We start from the raw sequence: 19,036 nt of genomic DNA, 5'->3' as shown, positions 1-19,036 counted from the left end.
CAAACGCAACATGGCATCGGCTTTTAATTCAACCAAATTTTGTATTCCAAAAGTCAAATGGCACTCCTTCCCTTCCGAGCCTTGCCGTGTGCCCAAACGTGTTTTCCTCCACATATATGGTATTGGCTGCTTTCACCTCTTCGTCTGGGATCACCACCTTCTCACACAGACTATTCAAAGTGTGCTCCAGCATGTACATGACTGGAATAGTGATGCTGATGATGGCTTCGTCAGCGATAACTATCTTAGTAGCCATTTTGAAACTGTGTAGAAAGGTGCAGAAGTCCTTCAATTGTGCCCACTCCGCAAGCGTGATTTGCCCCACTTTCTTACTGCATTGGCCCAGTCTATGCAAAAGGACATACTGCACCAAGGCTTGTCGCTGCTGCCACAGTTGCAGCAACATATGCAGAGTGGAAATCCTCTATGATGGAACATCGCAAATCAAATGGTTAACCGATAGGCCGAAAGACCTCTGTAGTGATAGAAGTTGATGACATGTGGGGTGCAATGGTTAGAAGTGAGCACACAGTAACCATGATTTCTGCAGTCCAGGCCAGAATAGTGGTGTAGAAATTGCTGTGCCATCTGGTTGAGGACGTGAGCCATGCAAGGCATGTGTGTGAGGTTGCCCCGGCGTAAGGCCGCCAAAAGGCTTGCACCATTGGTGCACATGGTCTTCCCTGGCTCCAGGTTCAAGGAAGACAGCCATTGCTCTATCTCAGCCTGGATAGCTGTCCACAACTTTTGAGCTGTGTAACTGCGATCTCCAAGGCATATTTATTTGAGCACTACCTGATTGCAGTGAATCATGGCTGTACAGTATGGAGACGGGGGTGATTCTATCTGGAATGACGGAAGGCATGTCGAATTAAGAGTGAGGTTGAAGGCACTGGTGGAGGCCCTAGATAAGGTGAAGGAGCCAGAAGCCGTGGAAGAAGTGTTTGAATGCAAGGTTTGTGATACAAACCTCTGTATCTAAGACTTGTGAATCAGCCGCTTGACTGCCTGCCCTCATAGCCAACAGTCACTTAGGGTACTGTCTCACAGTGGCACTTTTGTCGCTACGACGGTACGATCCGTGACGTTCCAGCGATATCCATACAATATCGCTGTGTCTGACACGCAGCAGCGATCAGGGACCCTGCTGAGAATCGTACGTCGTAGCAGATCGTTTGGAACTTTCTTTCGTCGCTGGATCTCCCACTGTCATCGTTGGATCGGTGTGTGTGACACCGATCCAACGATGCGTTCGCTTGTAACCAGGGTAAACATCGGGTTACTAAGCGCAGGGCCGCGCTTAGTAACCTGATGTTTACCCTGGTTACCATCGTAAAAGTAAAAAAAACAAACAGTACATACTCACATTCCGGTGTCCGTCAGGTCCCTTGCCGTCTGCTTCCCGCTCTGACTGAGTGCCGCCGTAAAGTGAAAGCAGATCACAGCGGTGACATCCATCAGGCGGAAAGGCAGCATTTCCGTGTTTAAAAGATTGGAGATTGTGGATTCCAATCTCTTAGTTTTGCCATTTGTAGGAGGAAACATTCTTTTTTGTGAACACAATTGCAGGATCGATGGCTAGCTGCTGTTCTGAGAGAGAGTGGAATACGGAGAACAGGACAAACTGCTAGACTGTTAGTGAGGTGCAGGTGGAGATGTTATGGTAGATTCAAATAGATTAGTTGTACTAGGTGACACAAAGGCACCAGTAATGTCAAATTCAGTAACTAAACAAAACAAAAAACACAACAGTATTGGCTACCTACTCATCTCTCACCTTCCCTGCCATGTCCAGTCCACCTCCTCCACTTGTACGTCCATCTCCTGGTTAAAGATTTTTTTTTTTTTTTGTTATTTTAAGTAATTTTCCTATTGACATTTGTTTAAAGGACAATTATTCTGCTCTTACTCCATTTTGCTTCTTTTTCAGGCCCCAAGCCCTTACTGTAACTATTTTTCAGTCATTTTACAGCACTAAAGTTCAGGTCCTCATTGGGTTCTATGGAGTTTAGGGTCAAGTTCAAGTCAAGTTACGGTACCCAAACCAAACCTTGAACTACAGATTGACAGAACACGAGGAACCCGAACATGCATGGGTCCCGTCATCCCTAGCTACAACCTTTAACCCCTTAATCCCATATGATGTACTATCCCGTCAAGGAGACCTGGGACTTAATTCCCAGGGACGGGATAGTACGTCATAGCGATCGGCCTATCGCAGCTGACATCCGGCACTAAGTGCCAGGAGCGGTCACGGACTGCCCCGGCACATTAACCCCTGGCATACTGTGATCAGACATAATCGCAGTGTTCCGGCGGTATAGGGAAGCATCGCACAGGGAGGGGGCTACCTGCATGCTTCCCTGAGACCCTCGGAGCAACGCGATGTGATTGCGTTGCTCTGAGGGTCTCCTACCTTCTCCCTGCAGGCCCAGGATCCAAAATGGCCACGGGGCTGTATCCGGGTCCTGCAGGGAGGTGGCTTACCAAGCGCCTGCTCAGAGCAGGCGCTGGTATGCCAGGAGCCCTGCATGTCAGATCGCTGATCTGACTCAGTGCTCTGCAAAGTGTCAGATCAGCAATCTGACCTTATAACATGATGCCCCCCATGGTGCAATGTTATAAAGTAAAAAAAAAAATATTTAGTTGTGTAAAAAAAAAATTTCCAAATAAAGAAAAAATATATATATATTATTCCCATAAATACATTTCTTTATCTAAATAAAAAAAAATAAAAGAACACATATTTAATATCGCCACGTCCGTAACGACCCAACCTATAAAACTGTCCCACTAGTTAACCCCTTCAGTGAACACCATAAAAAAAGAGGCACAAAACAACACTTTATTATCATATCGCTGAACAAAAAGTGGAATAGCACGCGATCAAAACGACAGATATAAATAACCATGGTACCGCTGAAAACGTCATCTTGTCCCACAAAAAATGAGCCACAATACAGCGTCATCAGCAAAAAAAGAAAAAAGTTATAGTCCTCAGAATAAAGCGATGCAAAACTATTTTTTTTAATAAAATAGTTTTTAACGTATAAAAGCGCCAAAACATAAAAAAAATTATATAAATGAGGTATCGATGTATTTGTACTGACCCGAAGAATAAAACTGCTTTTTCCATTTTACCAAACAAGTAGCGGTATAAACGCCCCCCCCCAAAAAAAAAAAAGAAATTCATGAATAGCTGGTTTTTGGTCATACTGCCAAAAAATCAGAATAAAATGCGATCCAAAAATGTCACGTGCACGAAAATGTTAACAATAAAAACGTCAACTCGTCCCGCAAAAAACAAGACCACACGTGACTCTGTGGAATATCGAAAAATTATAGCTCTCAAAATGTGGTAACGCAAAAAAAAAAATTTGCAATAAAAAGCGTCTTTTACTGTGTGACGGCTGCCAGTCATATAAATCTGCTAAAACACCCGCTATAAAAGTATATCAAACCCCCCTTCATCACCCCCTTAGTTAGGGAAAAATAAAAAAAAATAAAAAAAGTATTTATTTCCATTTTCCCATTAGGGTTATGGTTGGGGCTTGGGTTAGGGTTTGGATTACATTTACCGTTGTGATTAGGGTTAGGCTACTTTCACACTAGCGTCGGGCACTGCACGTCGCAATGCGTCATTGTGGAGAAAAAACGCATCCTGCAAAGTTGTCCGCAGGATGCGTTTTTTCTCCATAGACTTTTATTAGTGGCGCATTGCGACGCAGTGCCACATGTCGCAACCGTCATGCGACGGTTGCGTCGTGTTTTGGCGCACCGCTGGCACAACAAAGTTAAATGTAACTTTTTTTGTGCGTCTAGTCTGCCATTTTTGACCGCGCATGCGAGGCCGAAACTCCGCCCCTCCTCCCCGGACCTTGCAATGGGGCAGCGGAAGCGTCTTAAGACTGCTTCTGCTGCCCATGTTGGGCATTTTTTTCACAGTATGCGTCGGGCCGACGCAGCGCGACGGACCCGTACCGAGGCTAGTGTGAAAGCAGCCTTAGGGGTCTGGTTAGGGTTATAGTTGGGATTAGGGTTAGGGGTGTGTCGGGGTTAGGGGTGTGGTTGGGATTAGGGTTAGGGGTGTGTTTGGTTTAGGGTTTCAGTTAGAATTGGGGGCTTCCACTGTTTAGGCATATCAGGGCTCTCCAAACATGACATGGCGTCCGATCTCATTTCCAGCCAATTCTGTGTTGAAAAAGTAAAACAGTGCTCTTTCCCTTCTGAGCTCTCCCGTGCGCCCAAACAGGGGTTTACTCCAACATATGGGGTATCAGCATACTCAGGACGAATTGGACAACAACTTCAGGGGGCTAAAAACGTTTTTGTAGGAAAAAAATATTTTTTATTTTCACGGCTCTGCGTTATAAACTGTAGTGAAATACTTGGGGGTTCAAAGTTCTCACAACACATCTAGATAAGCTCCTTGGGGGTTCTAGTTTCCAATATGGGGTCACTTGTGTTTTTTTTTTTACTGTTTAGGTACATCAGGGGCTCTGCAAATGCAACATGACGCCTGCAGACCAATCCATCTAAGTCTGCATTCCAAATAGCGTTCCTTCCCTTCCGAGCTCTGCCATGCACCCGAACAGTCCCCCCCCCCACATATGGGGTATCAGCCTACTCAGAACAAATTGGACAACAACTTCTGGGGTCCAATTTCTCTTGTTACCCTTGGGAAAATAACAATTTGGGGGGCTAAAAAATAATTTTTGTGGAAATTATTTTTTTTTATTTTCACGGCTCTGCATCATAAACTGTAGTGAAACACTTGGGGGTTCAAAGCTCTCACAACTAGGGTTGAGCAAAACGGATCGGACAAATTCAAAAATCTCCGACTTTCGGCAAAGTCGGGTTTGATGAAACCCGACCCGATCCTAGTGTGGGATCGGCCATGAGGTCGGCGATCTGCGCGCAAAAGTCGCGTTTCCTATGACACTTTCAGTGCCATTTTTCAGCCAATGAAGGAGGACGCAGAGTGTGGGCAGCATGATGACATAGGTCTCGGTCCCCACCATCTTAGAGAAGGGCATGACAGTGATTGGCTTGCTTTCTGCAGCGTCACAGGGGCTATAAAGGGGCGTGCACGCCGACCGCTATATTACTTCTGCCGATCTTAGCATAGGGAGAGGTTGCTGCAGCTTCATCAGAAGAAGGGATATAGTTAGGGAGGGAAGATTAACCCCCAAACTGCTTGTGCTGTAGCGATTTCCACTGTCCAACACCACCTTTTTTTTTGTAGGGACAGTGGAGGCTATATTTTTGTGCATCAGTTCTGCAGCTTATTAGGCTGCCTTATAAGGGTACCGTCACACTCAGCAACTTTCCAACGATCACGACCAGCGATACGACCTGGCCGTGATCGTTGGAAAGTCCTTGTGTGGTCGCTGGAGAGCTGTCACACAGACAGCTCTCCAGCGACCAACGATGCCGAAGTCCCCGGGTAACCAGGGTAAACATCGGGTTACTAAGCGCAGGGCCGCGCTTAGTAACCCGATGTTTACCCTGGTTACCATTGTAAATGTAAAAAAACCCCCACATACTCACATTCCGGTGCCTGTCACGTCCCTCGGCGTCCGCTTCCCTGCACTCCTCCTGCATCCTGTGTAAGCGCGGCCGTAAAGCAGAGCGGTGACGTCACCGCTGTGCTCTGATGTACGGCCGGCCGGCGCTGACACAGGATGCAGGAGGAGAACAGGGAAGCGGACGCCGGGGGACGTGACAGGCACCGGAATGTAAGCATGTAGTGTTTTTTTTTTTTACATTTACAATGATAACCAGGGTAAACATCGGGTTACTAAACGCGGCCCTGCTCTTAGTAACCCGATATTTACCCTGGTTACCAGTGAAGACATCGCTGCATCGGCGTCACACACGCCTAAACACATACACACACATACATTTTCAAACGATCTGCTACGACGTACGATTCTCAGCGGGGTCCCTGATCGCAGTAGCGTGTCAGACACAGCGAGATTGTAACTATATCGCTGGAACATCATGGATCGTGCCGTCGTAGCGACCAAAGTGCCACTGTGAGACGGTACCCTAAGGCTCCCTGATAGCTGCATTGCTGTTTGCACGCTGCTTTGCAAACAAACTGCTTTTTTAAAAGCAAAAATCCTGTTGCTCGTTTCTGCACAGTTAGACTACTTTCACACTAGCGTTTTTTTGCATATGTGGCAATGCGTCGTTTTGGCGAAAAAACGCATCCTGCAAAGTTGTCTGCAGGATGTGTTTTTTCCCCATAGATTTACATTGGCGATGCATTGCGATGTATGCACACATGTTGCAACCGTCGTGCGACGGTTGCGTCGTGTTTTGGCGGACCGCCGGCAGCAAAAAACGTTACATGTAACTTTTTTTGCGCCGACGGTCTGCCACTTCAGACCGTGCATGCGCGGCCGGAACTCTGCCCCCACCTCCCCGCACCTCACAATGGGGCAGCTGATGCATGGAAAAACAGCATCCGCTGCCCCTGTTGTGCGGCGCATTCACTGCTAGCGTCGGTACGTCAGCCCGACGCACTGCGACGGGCCGAGTACGACGCTAGTGTGAAAGTAGCCTTATCTTGTTAATTTGTCCACACTTTTGTGTGCAGCAGTCCTTTTTATTGCTGCCATACTTGTCCTGAGATCATTGTAGGGAGATTGAAATTGTACTACAGTCCTTGTATTTTTTCATATATCTTCCAGTCACTTTCTGCCACTTAGATTGCGTTGTTATACACACTTGGCCTGAGTTTTGGTTCAGTCTCCCCAAAAAAAAGTGAGATTCAAATTCTCACAAAGTGGATATACTTCAGTCCTGTTAGTTTGTCGTATGTCAGCCAGCCACTTTCTGCCACTTAGATTGCGTTGTTATATACACTGGGCCTGAGTTTTGGTTCAGTCTCCCCCCCAAAAAAGGGAGATTTAAATTCTCAACAAGTTTATATACACCTTCTACCTTGTTTTACAGTACCAGTGCTGCTGGTTGAATACTGACCGAAAAAAGGACACGTCTGGCTACCCAAAATGTTGATGATCTAACCTTCATTAAAATGAACCAATCATGGATTTCAAATTATTTTGCCCCACCTTCCCCTGCTGACACGTAGCTTGCCTGAAAAATGTCTTGCTTTTGGCCTCCTCTTTCTCACTTCTCCAATTTTTCGATTTGCAGCTGCTGAATGTCCACCATAGACCATTTTTATACGTCCCTAAATGGGCTGACTCCCCACACAGGGCCGTGGTCACCACCTGGTACAAGCACCCGTGCGAGTGCCATTTGCCTGGACAGGTGGGTGGGCCCACTTTTGGGTGACGGCACTGGCACAGGGTCCCTCATAGTACAATGAAGTGTCTCTGATGGTGGTGGTGCACAACCAATGTCAGACACACCGTCATAATATGAGGGGCCCTGTGCCAGTACCGCCGCCCACGAGAGAGTGTTCCGCCCAGCTCGAACAGTGCTCTACCACTTGCAATACTTACCTCTCCCTGCTCCACCACTGTGTAGTCTGTGCTGTTAAATCCTTCAATGGCACTGCCAATACAAATTTGTTGAAATGATAGATGATAGTTAAACTATACAGGGGCCCTGGCCTCATTTAGACCAGTTAATACTTTGCGCCTACTACCACTGTCTGCTACTCAGCAGAGGAGCCCACCCCTGTACCTAGCTATGCCACCTGTTTTTTTGTGAACAATTTTTTGGCAGACATTTAGCCCACTTTATTATTTGGGCCTACTAACTGTCTGCCACTCATTACAGTTTTCCTCCACTGAACAAAGCAATGCCGCCTGTTTAGTCTTGTTACCACATTTGAACTGCATTTAGCCTACTTTATTATTTGGGCCTATATCTGTGTTTCCTCCTCATCCTGCCCATTGCCCAGCCACTGCTAGATGAGTCTGCTGGTACATTAACCCAGACCACTACATTCCCCTTGCACTCTACACAGCCAGAATCTGACCCTGCTGAAAGTCGGGTTCCCCTTCCCGCATACTATACCACCTTACACGGGGACAAAGAGGAAGGTGCAGATGAAAGTGCAGGTTCCTTCATCAGGTGGGGGGGCATACTCATTGGCGACGTCACTGGCACAGGGCCCCTCATAGTACGCAAAAGTGTCTCTGCGCCACCCACCATCAAACACACCGCTGTACTATGAGGGGCCCTGTGTCAGTGCCAATGAGTGGGCCCCCACTGCTTGCTCAGGATCACAGCACTTGCAAAGTTGAAATACTTACCTCTCCCTGCGCCACCGCCGTGACGTATTCCGCGTTTCCTGGGCCCACGAAAATCTTGAGCCTGCCCTACCCCCCCACAACTTTAGCCAAATGACCCCCAGTTTTCAATGCCTAACTATTATTATAAAGTAAATTAAGATTGACAAGCTTAAGTAATAAGATTTGATGTTTTTAGCATTTAAAATGGGCACTGTAGGTGTTTTCCTGTCCTCCACTCATGGCCGACTTTGATTCCCCATTGACTTGCATTGGGTTTCGTGTTTCAGTCAGCCCCCGACTTTTCGAAATAATCGGCCGATTTCACCCGACCCGACTTTTGACAAAGTCGGGTTTCGCGAAACCCGACTCGATCCGAAAAAAGTAAAAGTCCCTCAACTCTACTCACAACTCATCTAGATAAGATCCTTTAGTGGGTCTACTTTCCAAAATGGTGTCACTTGTGGGGGGTTTTAATGTTTAGGCACATTAGTGGCTCTCAAATGCAACAAGGCGTCCCATCTCAATTCCAGCCATTTTTGCATTGAAAAGTCAAATGGTGCTCCTTCCCTTCTGAGCTCTGCCTTGCGAAAAAAAACAGTGGTTTATCCCCACATATAGGGTATCGGGTACTCAAGACAAATTGTACAACAACTTTTGGGGTCCATTTTCTCTTATTACCCTTGGTAAAATAAAACAAACTGGAGCTGAAGTAAATTTTTTGTGAAAAAAATTTAAATGTTCATTTTTTTTAAACATTCCAAAAATTCCTGTGAAGCACCAGAAGGGTTAATTAACTTCTTAAATGTGGTTTTAAGCACCTTGAGGGGTGCAGTTTTTAGAATGGTGTCACACTTGGTTATTATCTATCATATAGACCCCTCAAAATGACTTCAAATGTGATGTGGTCCCTAAAAAAAAAAAAAAAAATGGTGTTGTAAAAATGAGAAATTGCTGGTCAACTTTTAACCCTTATAACTCCCTAACAGAAAAAGTCTTGTTTGCAAAATTGTGCTGATGTAAAGGAGACATGTGGGAAATGTTACTTATTTAGTATTTTGTGTGACATATCTCTGTGATTTAAGAGCATTAAAATTGAAAGTTGGAAAATTGCGAAATTTTCTAAATTTTTGCCAAATTTCCGTTTTTTTTTTCACAACTAAATGCAGGTAATATCAAAGAAATTTTAACACTATCATGAAATACAATATGTCTTGAGAAAACAATGTCAGAATCACAGGGATCTGTTCAAGCGTTCCAGAGTTATAACCTCATAAAGGGACAGTGGTCAGAATTATAAAAATTGGCCCGGTCATTAACATGCAAACCACCCTCGGGGCTTAAGGGGTTAAGCAAAGTAAATTATGGTTTGAGAATGTTATTCTCAGCTGGTTTAAGTTAGAAACCCAGTTCCATAATAACATACAATTATCTTTCCTAGTAACAGCCCATTGTTTTGAATATTTATTATTGCATGCTCTTTCTATACTAAAAAAAAAAAAATTTCAGCACGAAAACAACTTAATAAAATATCTAAATCCTTATGTCAAAATTCACAACAATTGGGGAAAATTCCTCTCTCGGTTTTGGAAATTGCAATTTATAATATATCCTTAAAAACATGGTAAAACTGAGATATTCATAAGATTTTTCACATAGTGAAAGGGGGAGGACTTATTACCTATCAATAAGTCACTGAAGAATTTTACTTACCGGAATCAGAATACCAAAATGTACTATTGATTCATCAATATCTGTCTGAAAAATGTAAAATCCCAATAATATAAAAGAGAGAAATATCAATCATCAATAACAATAATAACATATAATTAATACCATAATAATTATTTGGAAAATTACCCACATTTTAGAAAGAATCTGCAGTAAAGTTAAGCCCTTATATGCCACCTTGAATCTCCAACTGTGACATTTACAGCACACAATGAGTGTTGTCATCATGGAGCTTCTACTGTGTTTTCTCTTTTTAAATCATAATGACAACCCAAAACATCCAAATGACCCTGATAAAAAAGTTCACATACCCTGGTGATTTTAGCCTGATAACATGCACAGAAGGTGACACAAATGTATTTGAATTGCTACTAAAGGTAACATCCTCAACTGTGACCTGTGACAAATGCCAGGAAAATTGTTCGGGATGCAAAGAAAAACCCCAAAATAACATCAGCTGAAATACAGGACTCTCTGAAAACTAGTGGTGTGGTTGTTTCAAGATGCACAATAAGGAGACAATCGAAGAAAAATGGACTGCATGGTCCAGTCGCCAGAAGAAAGCCAAATGATCCTGACCAAAAGTTCACATACACCATTTATTAATACCATTTATTGCCCCCTCTAACATCAATGCAGCTTGTGTGGTAGTTGTGAATGAGCTTCTTTATTTCATAATTTTTTGTATGTGGATAGTAGCAAGAATAAAGGCAGCCACCATTTAACATGGTCTGCCATGGCATATTATTATTAAAAACAATACAATACACACTGGTAAGCATTAATCACTCTTCTTATTGTAGTCAACTACTTCATGAGTTCTACACGTGCATTCCTCCAGAGAGACTCCAGCAGCAAAAAGTACAGTCTATGAATGAAATCATTGGCAGTAACCTGTTCAAGAAGCAAGGTAAGATATTATGCGTACTGAATAAATTCGAGATGTCAGTATTATATATGTGTATATAAACATGTAAATAAATAAATTTATATTATTGAGTGTATACAGTATACAGTCCAGACCAAAAGTTTGGACACACGTTCTCATTTAAAGATTTTTCTGTATTTACATGACTGAAAATTGTAAATTCACACTGAAGGCATCAAAACTATGAATTAACACATGTGGAATTATATAGTTAATAAAAAAGTGTGAAACAACAGAAAATATGTCTGTATTCTAGGTTCTTGAAAGTAGCAACTTTTTGCTTTGATGACTGCTTTTCACACTCTTGGCACTCTCTTGATGAGCTTCAAGAGGTAGTCACCGGGAATGGTTTTCACTTCACAGGTGTGCCCTGTCAGGTTTAATAAGTGGGATTTCTTGCCTTATAAATGGAATTGGGACCATCAGTTGTGTTGTGCAGAAGTCTGGTGGATACACAGCTGATAGTCCTACTGAATAGACTGTTAGAATTTTGTATTATGGCAAGAAAAAAGCAGCTAAGTAAAGAAAAACGAGTGGCCGTCATTACTTTAAAAAATGAAGGTCAGTCAGTCCGAAAAATTGGGAAAACTTTGAAAGTGTCCCCAAGTGCAGTGGCAAAAACCATCAAGCGCTCCAAAAGAAACTGGCCTCAGAAATCGCAGGTTAACAGCAGCTCAGATTAGAGACCAGGTCAATGCCACACAGAGTTCTAGCAGCAGACACATCTTGTTGGGGTGGTCTGCAAGTCAGACCCTTCAGGGATATTGGATGGCTGCCAAATGAGTAGATTCTCCGGAGATTGATGGACATAGACAGATGTGGTATCTGATCATTGCCATGTTTGTTCCAGGAAGGACATGCAGTTATATACACTTTGAGTAGGCGTATACATTATGTCCGCCAATCAGCTGTTTATTACATATGAAATCATCCTATAATTCATCAGGTCTAATTCCTAATAAGGACATCTCTGAGCAGGTGACTCTGACATAAGGGGTAACTTAGGTTTATCCATGTCAGGGGCTAAGGGTCTAAGTCTTATCTTTATTAAGCCTAGCTCTCGTCAACAACTTTAATCATCGATACTGATCAGTAGTGTTGAGCATTCCGATACCGCAAGTATCGGGTATCGGCCGATACTTGCGGTATAGGAATTCCGATACCGGGATTCCGATACTTGCCGCGTATCGGATACCGGAATCGGAAGTTCACAGATTCAAACTGCACAAATTCATCCAATGAGAATGATTCCAAATGTGGGCACATCCTGTTCAGCATGGAGGGCATGAAACTACTGGCATGGCTGTGATTGGCTGCTGAAATGATGTCATGATGCAGTTTAAAAGTCGCTGGCGCCATTTTGCGCTCACTCTGCTGTGAATTCAGTTAGTGACAGGACGCTGTTTGCTGACTGAGGGCCAGTTTAGAGATAGCGATTTGCTTCTTTGTGCTTTCCAAAGGCTAATTTAGCAACCGCTGTGTTCACCTACTATTCACCTTGCTTTTGCCTTGTAGCGCTGTTTTCACAGCGATCTGCAAGGTCTGTGTGTGTGTGTGTGTGTGTGAGTGCAGCCCACTCTCTAGTCTGAGTGCAGCCACATAGGCCATCCATAGCTGGTTGTATTCAGTTCAGGGAGGGTGGTTCATTGCCTCATACTGTTCTTTTTTTTTTTTTTTTTCCAAGTAGTGTAGTCTGCTGCTAATTTTTTCAAAAAAATCCTATTAGTGTCTTTCCACCCGTCTCCAGCTAATTTGTGGAAAAAAACTACATAGAATAACGTAGAGGAGGGTTTTTGGGCCTTGCAGCGCCGTTTACGGCTGTCTGCACGGTCTCCGTGTGACTGCAGCTCGCCCTGTAGTCTGTGAGCAGCCATAGCCTGGTTGTCTCCAGCTCAGGGTTCTTCACTGCGTCATACCGCCAAATCAATTTTCATTTTGTTTTAAGTAGTGCAGGCTGCTGCACATTTTTTCAAAAAATTCCTATTAGTGTCTTTCCACCCGTCTCCAGCTAATTTGTGGAAAAACACTACATAGGATAACGTAGAGGAGGGTTTTTGGGCCTTGCAGCGCCGTTTACGGCTGTCTGCACGGTCTCCATGTGACTGCAGCTCTATCTGTTGTCAGTTCAGCCCCCAAAAAATAAATAAATAATAAAGTTCACCAAACACACCAGTGACACCACTTTACATTTGTGTAGGCCACATTAGCTCATATTAAAGTCTAGTCCACACTTTAGAAAATTAGTGTTTCTTATACCTGTTAGGAGGAGTTGTTCAGGAATAAGCACACAAAGCCGTTAGTACTTTTCTGCTTATCTTTATCACTCAACCAAGATGAAGAAGGCAGTGAGTAAGGCACGTGGGCGTGGGCGTGGGCGCGGAGCAGGGAGGGGACGTGGGGATTCTGTGCCTGCTGCGGGCACCGGTGACTCATCAGCACCCACTTTCACCAGGGAACAGTCATTCATGCGCAGCTTTGTCGCAGAGCGCCGTACACCGCTGCTGCGTGAAGAACAAATTGAAGCCGTTGTCGGATGGATGGCAGCTAATGCATCAACTTCAATTAGTGCCACATCCTCTCAGACACAGAGCACTGGAGAGCAGCCATCTGTCTCTTCACCACCTGCCAAATTGCCCAGGCAGACAGAGAGCCCAGGACAGGAGCCGTCTCTACTTCTGTTCTCTGAATCTCTTGGCTTGGAAACAGGGGGCCAGCCAAGCAGCATTGGAGAAATGGAAGAAGAGGCAGGGTGCAGTGATGCCCAACAGCTTTTTCTCTCTTCCTCTGAAGAGGCGGGTGGGCCAGTGGCTCCGGTCACCACATCGCAGGCCGCATCAGCTGATGATGACACTCAGGTGCCACTTACTGGTGCGTGCTCTGCTGCTGAGACTACCCAGGAGGAGCAGTTGGGGGCAGAGGGTAGTGTAGATGATGAGGTCCTTGACCCATCTTGGCGTGAGGGACAGGAAGGTGGTGGGAGCAGCTCTGAGGAAGAGATTCCCCGTACGGCCCAAAGAGGGAGAGGGAGGGGGAAGACTGCGGATCCTGCAGCCTCCGCTTTGGCACCCGTTAGGAGCATGTCTCTTCCAAAAGCCAAAAAGGGCGCTCCCAAGACTTGCAGTGCCTGGTCCTTTTTTGACACAGTTGCAGATGACATTTGCTATGTCAAATGCAAGGTGTGTCATCAAAAAGTCAAAAGAGGGAAAAATGTCAGCAACCTCAATACCTCCAACATGTGGAAACATGTGCGCACCAGGCACGTGGCGGAGTTAGAAAAACACACTGAAGAGCTAGGCCAACCAACAGCGGCAGCTACCACCTCTTCAGCTCGTGTTGCCTCTTCCTCCAGCTCACACGCAGCTGGTTCGGCTTCCTCCCAGGATCGCCGTGGAAGAACCTCTGGCCCTGTTGTCCAGAGACCCGCTGTAATTCCACCCGCAGCACCACTTTCCCAGTCATCCACACACTCCCAGCCCAGTTTACAGCCATCGGTAGTACAGGCATGGGAGAAAAGGCGGCCTTTCTCGTCAAACCACCCACGAGCACAGGCTCTGACTGCAGGCATTGCCAAACTTCTGTCACTGGAAATGCTGTCATTCAGGCTGGTGGAGACTGACAGCTTCCGTGACTTGATGTCATTGGCAGTCCCACAGTACAATGTGCCCAGCCGCTTTTACTTCAACAGGCAAGCCGTCCCTGCCCTGCACAAGCATGTGGAGGGACACATAAAACACGCGCTACTGAACGCCGTCAGTAGCAAGGTCCACCTCACCACCGATGCGTGGACCAGTCAACATGGACAGGGGCGATACCTTTCCCTCACTGCCCATTGGGTTAATGTCATTGAGCCGGGTACAGATCGTGCGAGTGGCGCAGGACGTGTCCTGCCCACTCCAAGGATTGCAGGAATCCATTCTGTACGCATTGACTCCTCCTCTTACACCAGTTTTTCAGAATCATCGCTGCAGGAGCCGTCACAGTCCACCTCCACATGGACCCGTGATGAACGTTTACCTGTTACGACCGACATGAGCACAGCCGTGGCCAAACGTCAACAGGCCGTCTTGAAATTAATTTATTTGGGGAATCGAAGCCACACAGCGCAGGAGCTCTGGAATGCCATCAAGCAGGAGAGCGATGTGTGGTTTGTGCCAGCGAATCTCCAGCCAGGCATGGTAGTGTGTGATAATGGCCGAAATCTGGTGGCAGCTCTGGGCCTCGGCAACCTCACTCACATCCCATGTCTGGCACATGTGCTCAATTTGGTCGTGCAGAGTTTTTTGAGGGACTATCCGGATCTTGATGCACTGCTGCACAAGGTCCGCCTAGAGTGTGCTCACTTGCGGCGTTCCAGCACGGCAAAAGCGCGCATTGCGGCTCTGCAGCGCCGACACCGCCTGCCGGAACATCGCATCATATGTGACCTACCTACCAGGTGGAATTCCACGTTACATATGTTGGAGCGGTTGTGTGAGCAGCAGCAAGCTGTAATGGAGTACCAGCTGCTTCAGGCGCAAAGAAGTCGCACTCAGCGCCGTACAGACTTCACAACCACAGAGTGGGCCACTATGAATGACGTCTGCCAGGTTTTGCGTCCCTTTGATTATTCCACGTGGATGGCGAGTGCAGATGATGCACTAGTCAGCATGACTGTCCCCCTTATCTGCCTGCTTGAGAAATCACTGCAAGCGCTAAGGGATGATGTTGTGGAAGAGGTGGAGGATGAGGATTCAGCATTTCCATCATCTTCTGGACAGTCAGCGCCACGTGGTTCCTCACAAACGCGTAGGCAGGGGACAGTTTGTGAGGAGGATGAGGAGGAGTCAATGGAGAAGGAAGACATCCGTCCAGAGGAGGGAGTTACACAATTGTCCAGTACTCAGTGTGTACAGCGAGGGTGGGGTGATGACGAGCGGGCAGAGATCACGCCTCCAGCAGGGGACAGCGTTTCTTGGGCAGTTGGCAGTCTGCAGCACATGGTGGATTACATGCTGCAGTGCCTGAGAAACGACCACCGCATCGCCCACATTCTCAACATGTCTGATTATTGGGTGTTCACCCTCCTCGATCCTCGCTACTGGGACAACGTAGAAAGCCTCATCACACCGTTGAACCGGGAGCGAAAAATGCGGGAGTACCAAGACACACTGGTGAATTCCATCATCTTCTCCATTCCAACTGAGAGAAGTGCTGCTAGTGCATTCCAAAGCAGCTCAGTGCGTCCAGGCAGTGGTGGAGGCTCTGCACAAAGAGGGAGCAGAAGCAGTGCCTCTGCCCAAGGCAAGACCAGTATGGCCCAACTGTGGCACAGTTTTCTGTGCCCGCCACAAAAGTCTACACCATAACAGACGGCTCCAGTCAGCAGGAGGCAACGGTTCTGTCAGATGGTAACAGACTACATGTCTTGCCCTCTTGCTGTACTCCCAGATGGCTCTTCACCTTTCAAGTTTTGGGTCTCAAAGCTGGATACATAGCCAGAGCTAAGCCAGTATGCATTGGAGGTGCTGTCTTGCCCTGCGGCCAGTGTATTATCGGAATGTGTCTTTAGTGCTGCAGGTGGTGTACTAACTGACCGTCGCATGCGACTATCCTCTGATAACGTTGACCGGCTTACTTTCCTGAAAATGAACAAGGCCTGGATCTCGCAGGAATTTGCCACTCCTCTTCCTGATTAAATAATTAGGTGACTGTCTACAGTATCCAGGTCTCCTTTTGTGTTCATCTTACTACCACCTGAACTTTAATTCCTGGGCTCCAACACCGCCAGTTGAGGCTCAGAAGTGCCGTCTGCACAGTCAAAACATACGACCCAGTGTTATTGGGTTTCAGTAACGTCAGCTGATCCCCAGCTGTGTAGCCGGCAATGTGTCCTGCGACCGCCATGCTGACACAACAACTGAAATGTAAGGGAACCTGTCCCCCCCCCAAGGCGTTTGTTACTGAAAGAGCCACCTTGTGCAGCAGTAATGCTGCGCAGGGACAGATTCAAACAACGCTGAGGAGGAGGCGCACGGCGCCAAGGGGGTAAGAATGACGGCTGTGCTGCGTCACATGACAAAGGAAAGTTCCACCGACCGGACGGTTTAACCATGTGAGGGGACACATTTCAAAAGTGTTAGGTTCAGCATGTGCAAGGAGCACCACGAAAAGAGGCACTTTTTCCCTTTGCATCATTACTGCTGCACAAGGTGTCTCACAAGCCAGAACGTAATTTTAAAATCCTGAAGGACCTGAAATTACGTCACGGCTTGCTGTGATTGGTCGCATCACGGCCACATGGGCGGCACGCGACCAATCACAAGCCGGGACTTCACGTAAGGAAGTAAACGCGCGAATTTTAAGCAAACAACGCTGCCGGTTCCCTCGGTGAGGTCCAGGCTGCGTCGGAGAGGTGAGTATAGCAATATTTTTTATTTTAATTCTCTCTTTTACACATTTTTACATTAATGTTGTTTCGATACCGATACCCGATACCACAAAGTATCGGATCTCGGTATCGGAATTCCGATACCCGTAAGTATCGGCCGATACCCGATACTTGTGGTATCGGAATGCTCAACACTATGCACGACCAAATTGAGCACATGTGCCAGACATGGGATGTGAGTGAGGTTGCCGAGGCCCAGAGCTGCCACCAGATTTCGGCCATTATCACACACTACCATGCCTGACTGGAGATTCGCTGGCACAAACCACACATCGCTCTCCTGCTTGATGGCATTCCAGAGCTCCTGCGCTGTGTGGCTTCGATTCCCCAAAGAAATTAATTTCAAGACGGCCTGTTGACGTTTGGCCATGGCTGTGCTCATGTCGGTCGTTACAGGTAAACGTTCATCACGGGTCCATGTGGAGGTGGACTGTGACGGCTCCTGCAGCGATGATTCTGAGGAACTGGTGTAAGAGGAGGAGTCAATGCGTACAGAATGGATTCCTGCAATCCTTGGAGTGGGCAGAACACTTCCTGCGCCACTCGCACGGTCTGTACCCGGCTCAACGACATTAACCCAATGGGCAGAGAGGGAAAGGTATCGCCCCTGTCCATGTTGACTGGTCCACGCATCGGTGGTGAGGTGGACCTTGCTACTGACGGCGTTCAGTAGCGCGTGTTTTATGTGTCCCTCCACATGCTTGTGCAGGGCAGGGACAGCTTGCCTGCTGAAGTAAAACGGCTGGGCACATTGTACTATGGGACTGCCAATGACATCAAGTCACGGAAGCTGTCAGTCTCCACCAGCCTGAATGACAGCATTTCCAGTGACAGAAGTTTGGCAATGCTTGCAGTCAGAGCCTGTGCTCGTGGGTGGTTTGACTAGAAAGGCCGCCTTTTCTCCCATGCCTGTACTACCGATGGCTGTAGACTGGGCTGGGAGTGTGTGGATGACTGGGAAAGTGGTGCTGCGGGTGGAATTACAGCGGGTCTCTGGACAACAAGGCCAGAGGTTCTTCCACGGCGTTCCTGGGAGGAAGCCGAAACAGCTGCGTGTGAGCTGGAGGAAGAGGCAACACGAGCTGAAGAGGTGGTAGCTGCCGCTGTTGGTTGGCCTAGCTCTTCAGTGTGTTTTTCTAACTCTGCCGCGTGCCTGGTGCGCACATGTTTCCACATGTTGGAGGTATTGAGGTTGCTGACATTTCGACCTCTTTTGACTTTGTGATGACACACCTTGCATTTGACATAGCAAATGTCATCTGCAACTGTGTCAAAAAAGGACCAGGCACTGCAAGTCTTGGGAGCGCCCTTTTTGGCTTTTGGAAGAGACATGCTCCTAACGGGTGCCAAAGCGGAGGCTGCAGGATCCGCAGTCTTCCCCCTCCCTCTCCCTCTTTGGGCCGTACGGGGAATCTCTTCCTCAGAGCTGCTCCCACCACCTTCCTGTCCCTCACGCCAAGATGGGTCAAGGACCTCATCATCTACACTACCCTCTGCCCCCAACTGCTCCTCCTGGGTAGTCTCAGCAGCAGAGCACGCACCAGTAAGTGGCACCTGAGTGTCATCATCAGCTGATGCGGCCTGCGATGTGGTGACCGGAGCCACTGGCCCACCCGCCTCTTCAGAGGAAGAGAGAAAAAGCTGTTGGGCATCACTGCACCCTGCCTCTTCTTCCATTTCTCCAATGCTGCTTGGCTGGCCCCCTGTTTCCAAGCCAAGAGATTCAGAGAACAGAAG

At 46.9% G+C, this 19,036-nt stretch overlaps 1 protein-coding gene across 1 annotated transcript in view; it reads left to right on the top strand.

Annotated features, from left to right (window-relative positions):
- The window catches only part of DOCK2 (dedicator of cytokinesis 2), a 1,347,187-nt gene that overhangs the window by 649,419 nt on the left and 678,732 nt on the right, over window positions 1–19,036 (top strand). Inside the window, exon 25 of the mRNA XM_077266018.1 lies at window positions 10,748–10,854. Coding sequence (XP_077122133.1) covers window positions 10,748–10,854 — 107 coding nt within the window. The remainder of the gene's footprint in view (window positions 1–10,747; window positions 10,855–19,036) is intronic.

Source organism: Ranitomeya variabilis, chromosome 5, assembly GCF_051348905.1.
Source record: "Ranitomeya variabilis isolate aRanVar5 chromosome 5, aRanVar5.hap1, whole genome shotgun sequence".
NCBI lineage: Eukaryota > Metazoa > Chordata > Amphibia > Anura > Dendrobatidae > Ranitomeya > Ranitomeya variabilis.
This window is presented reverse-complemented; position numbering and strand designations above follow the sequence as displayed.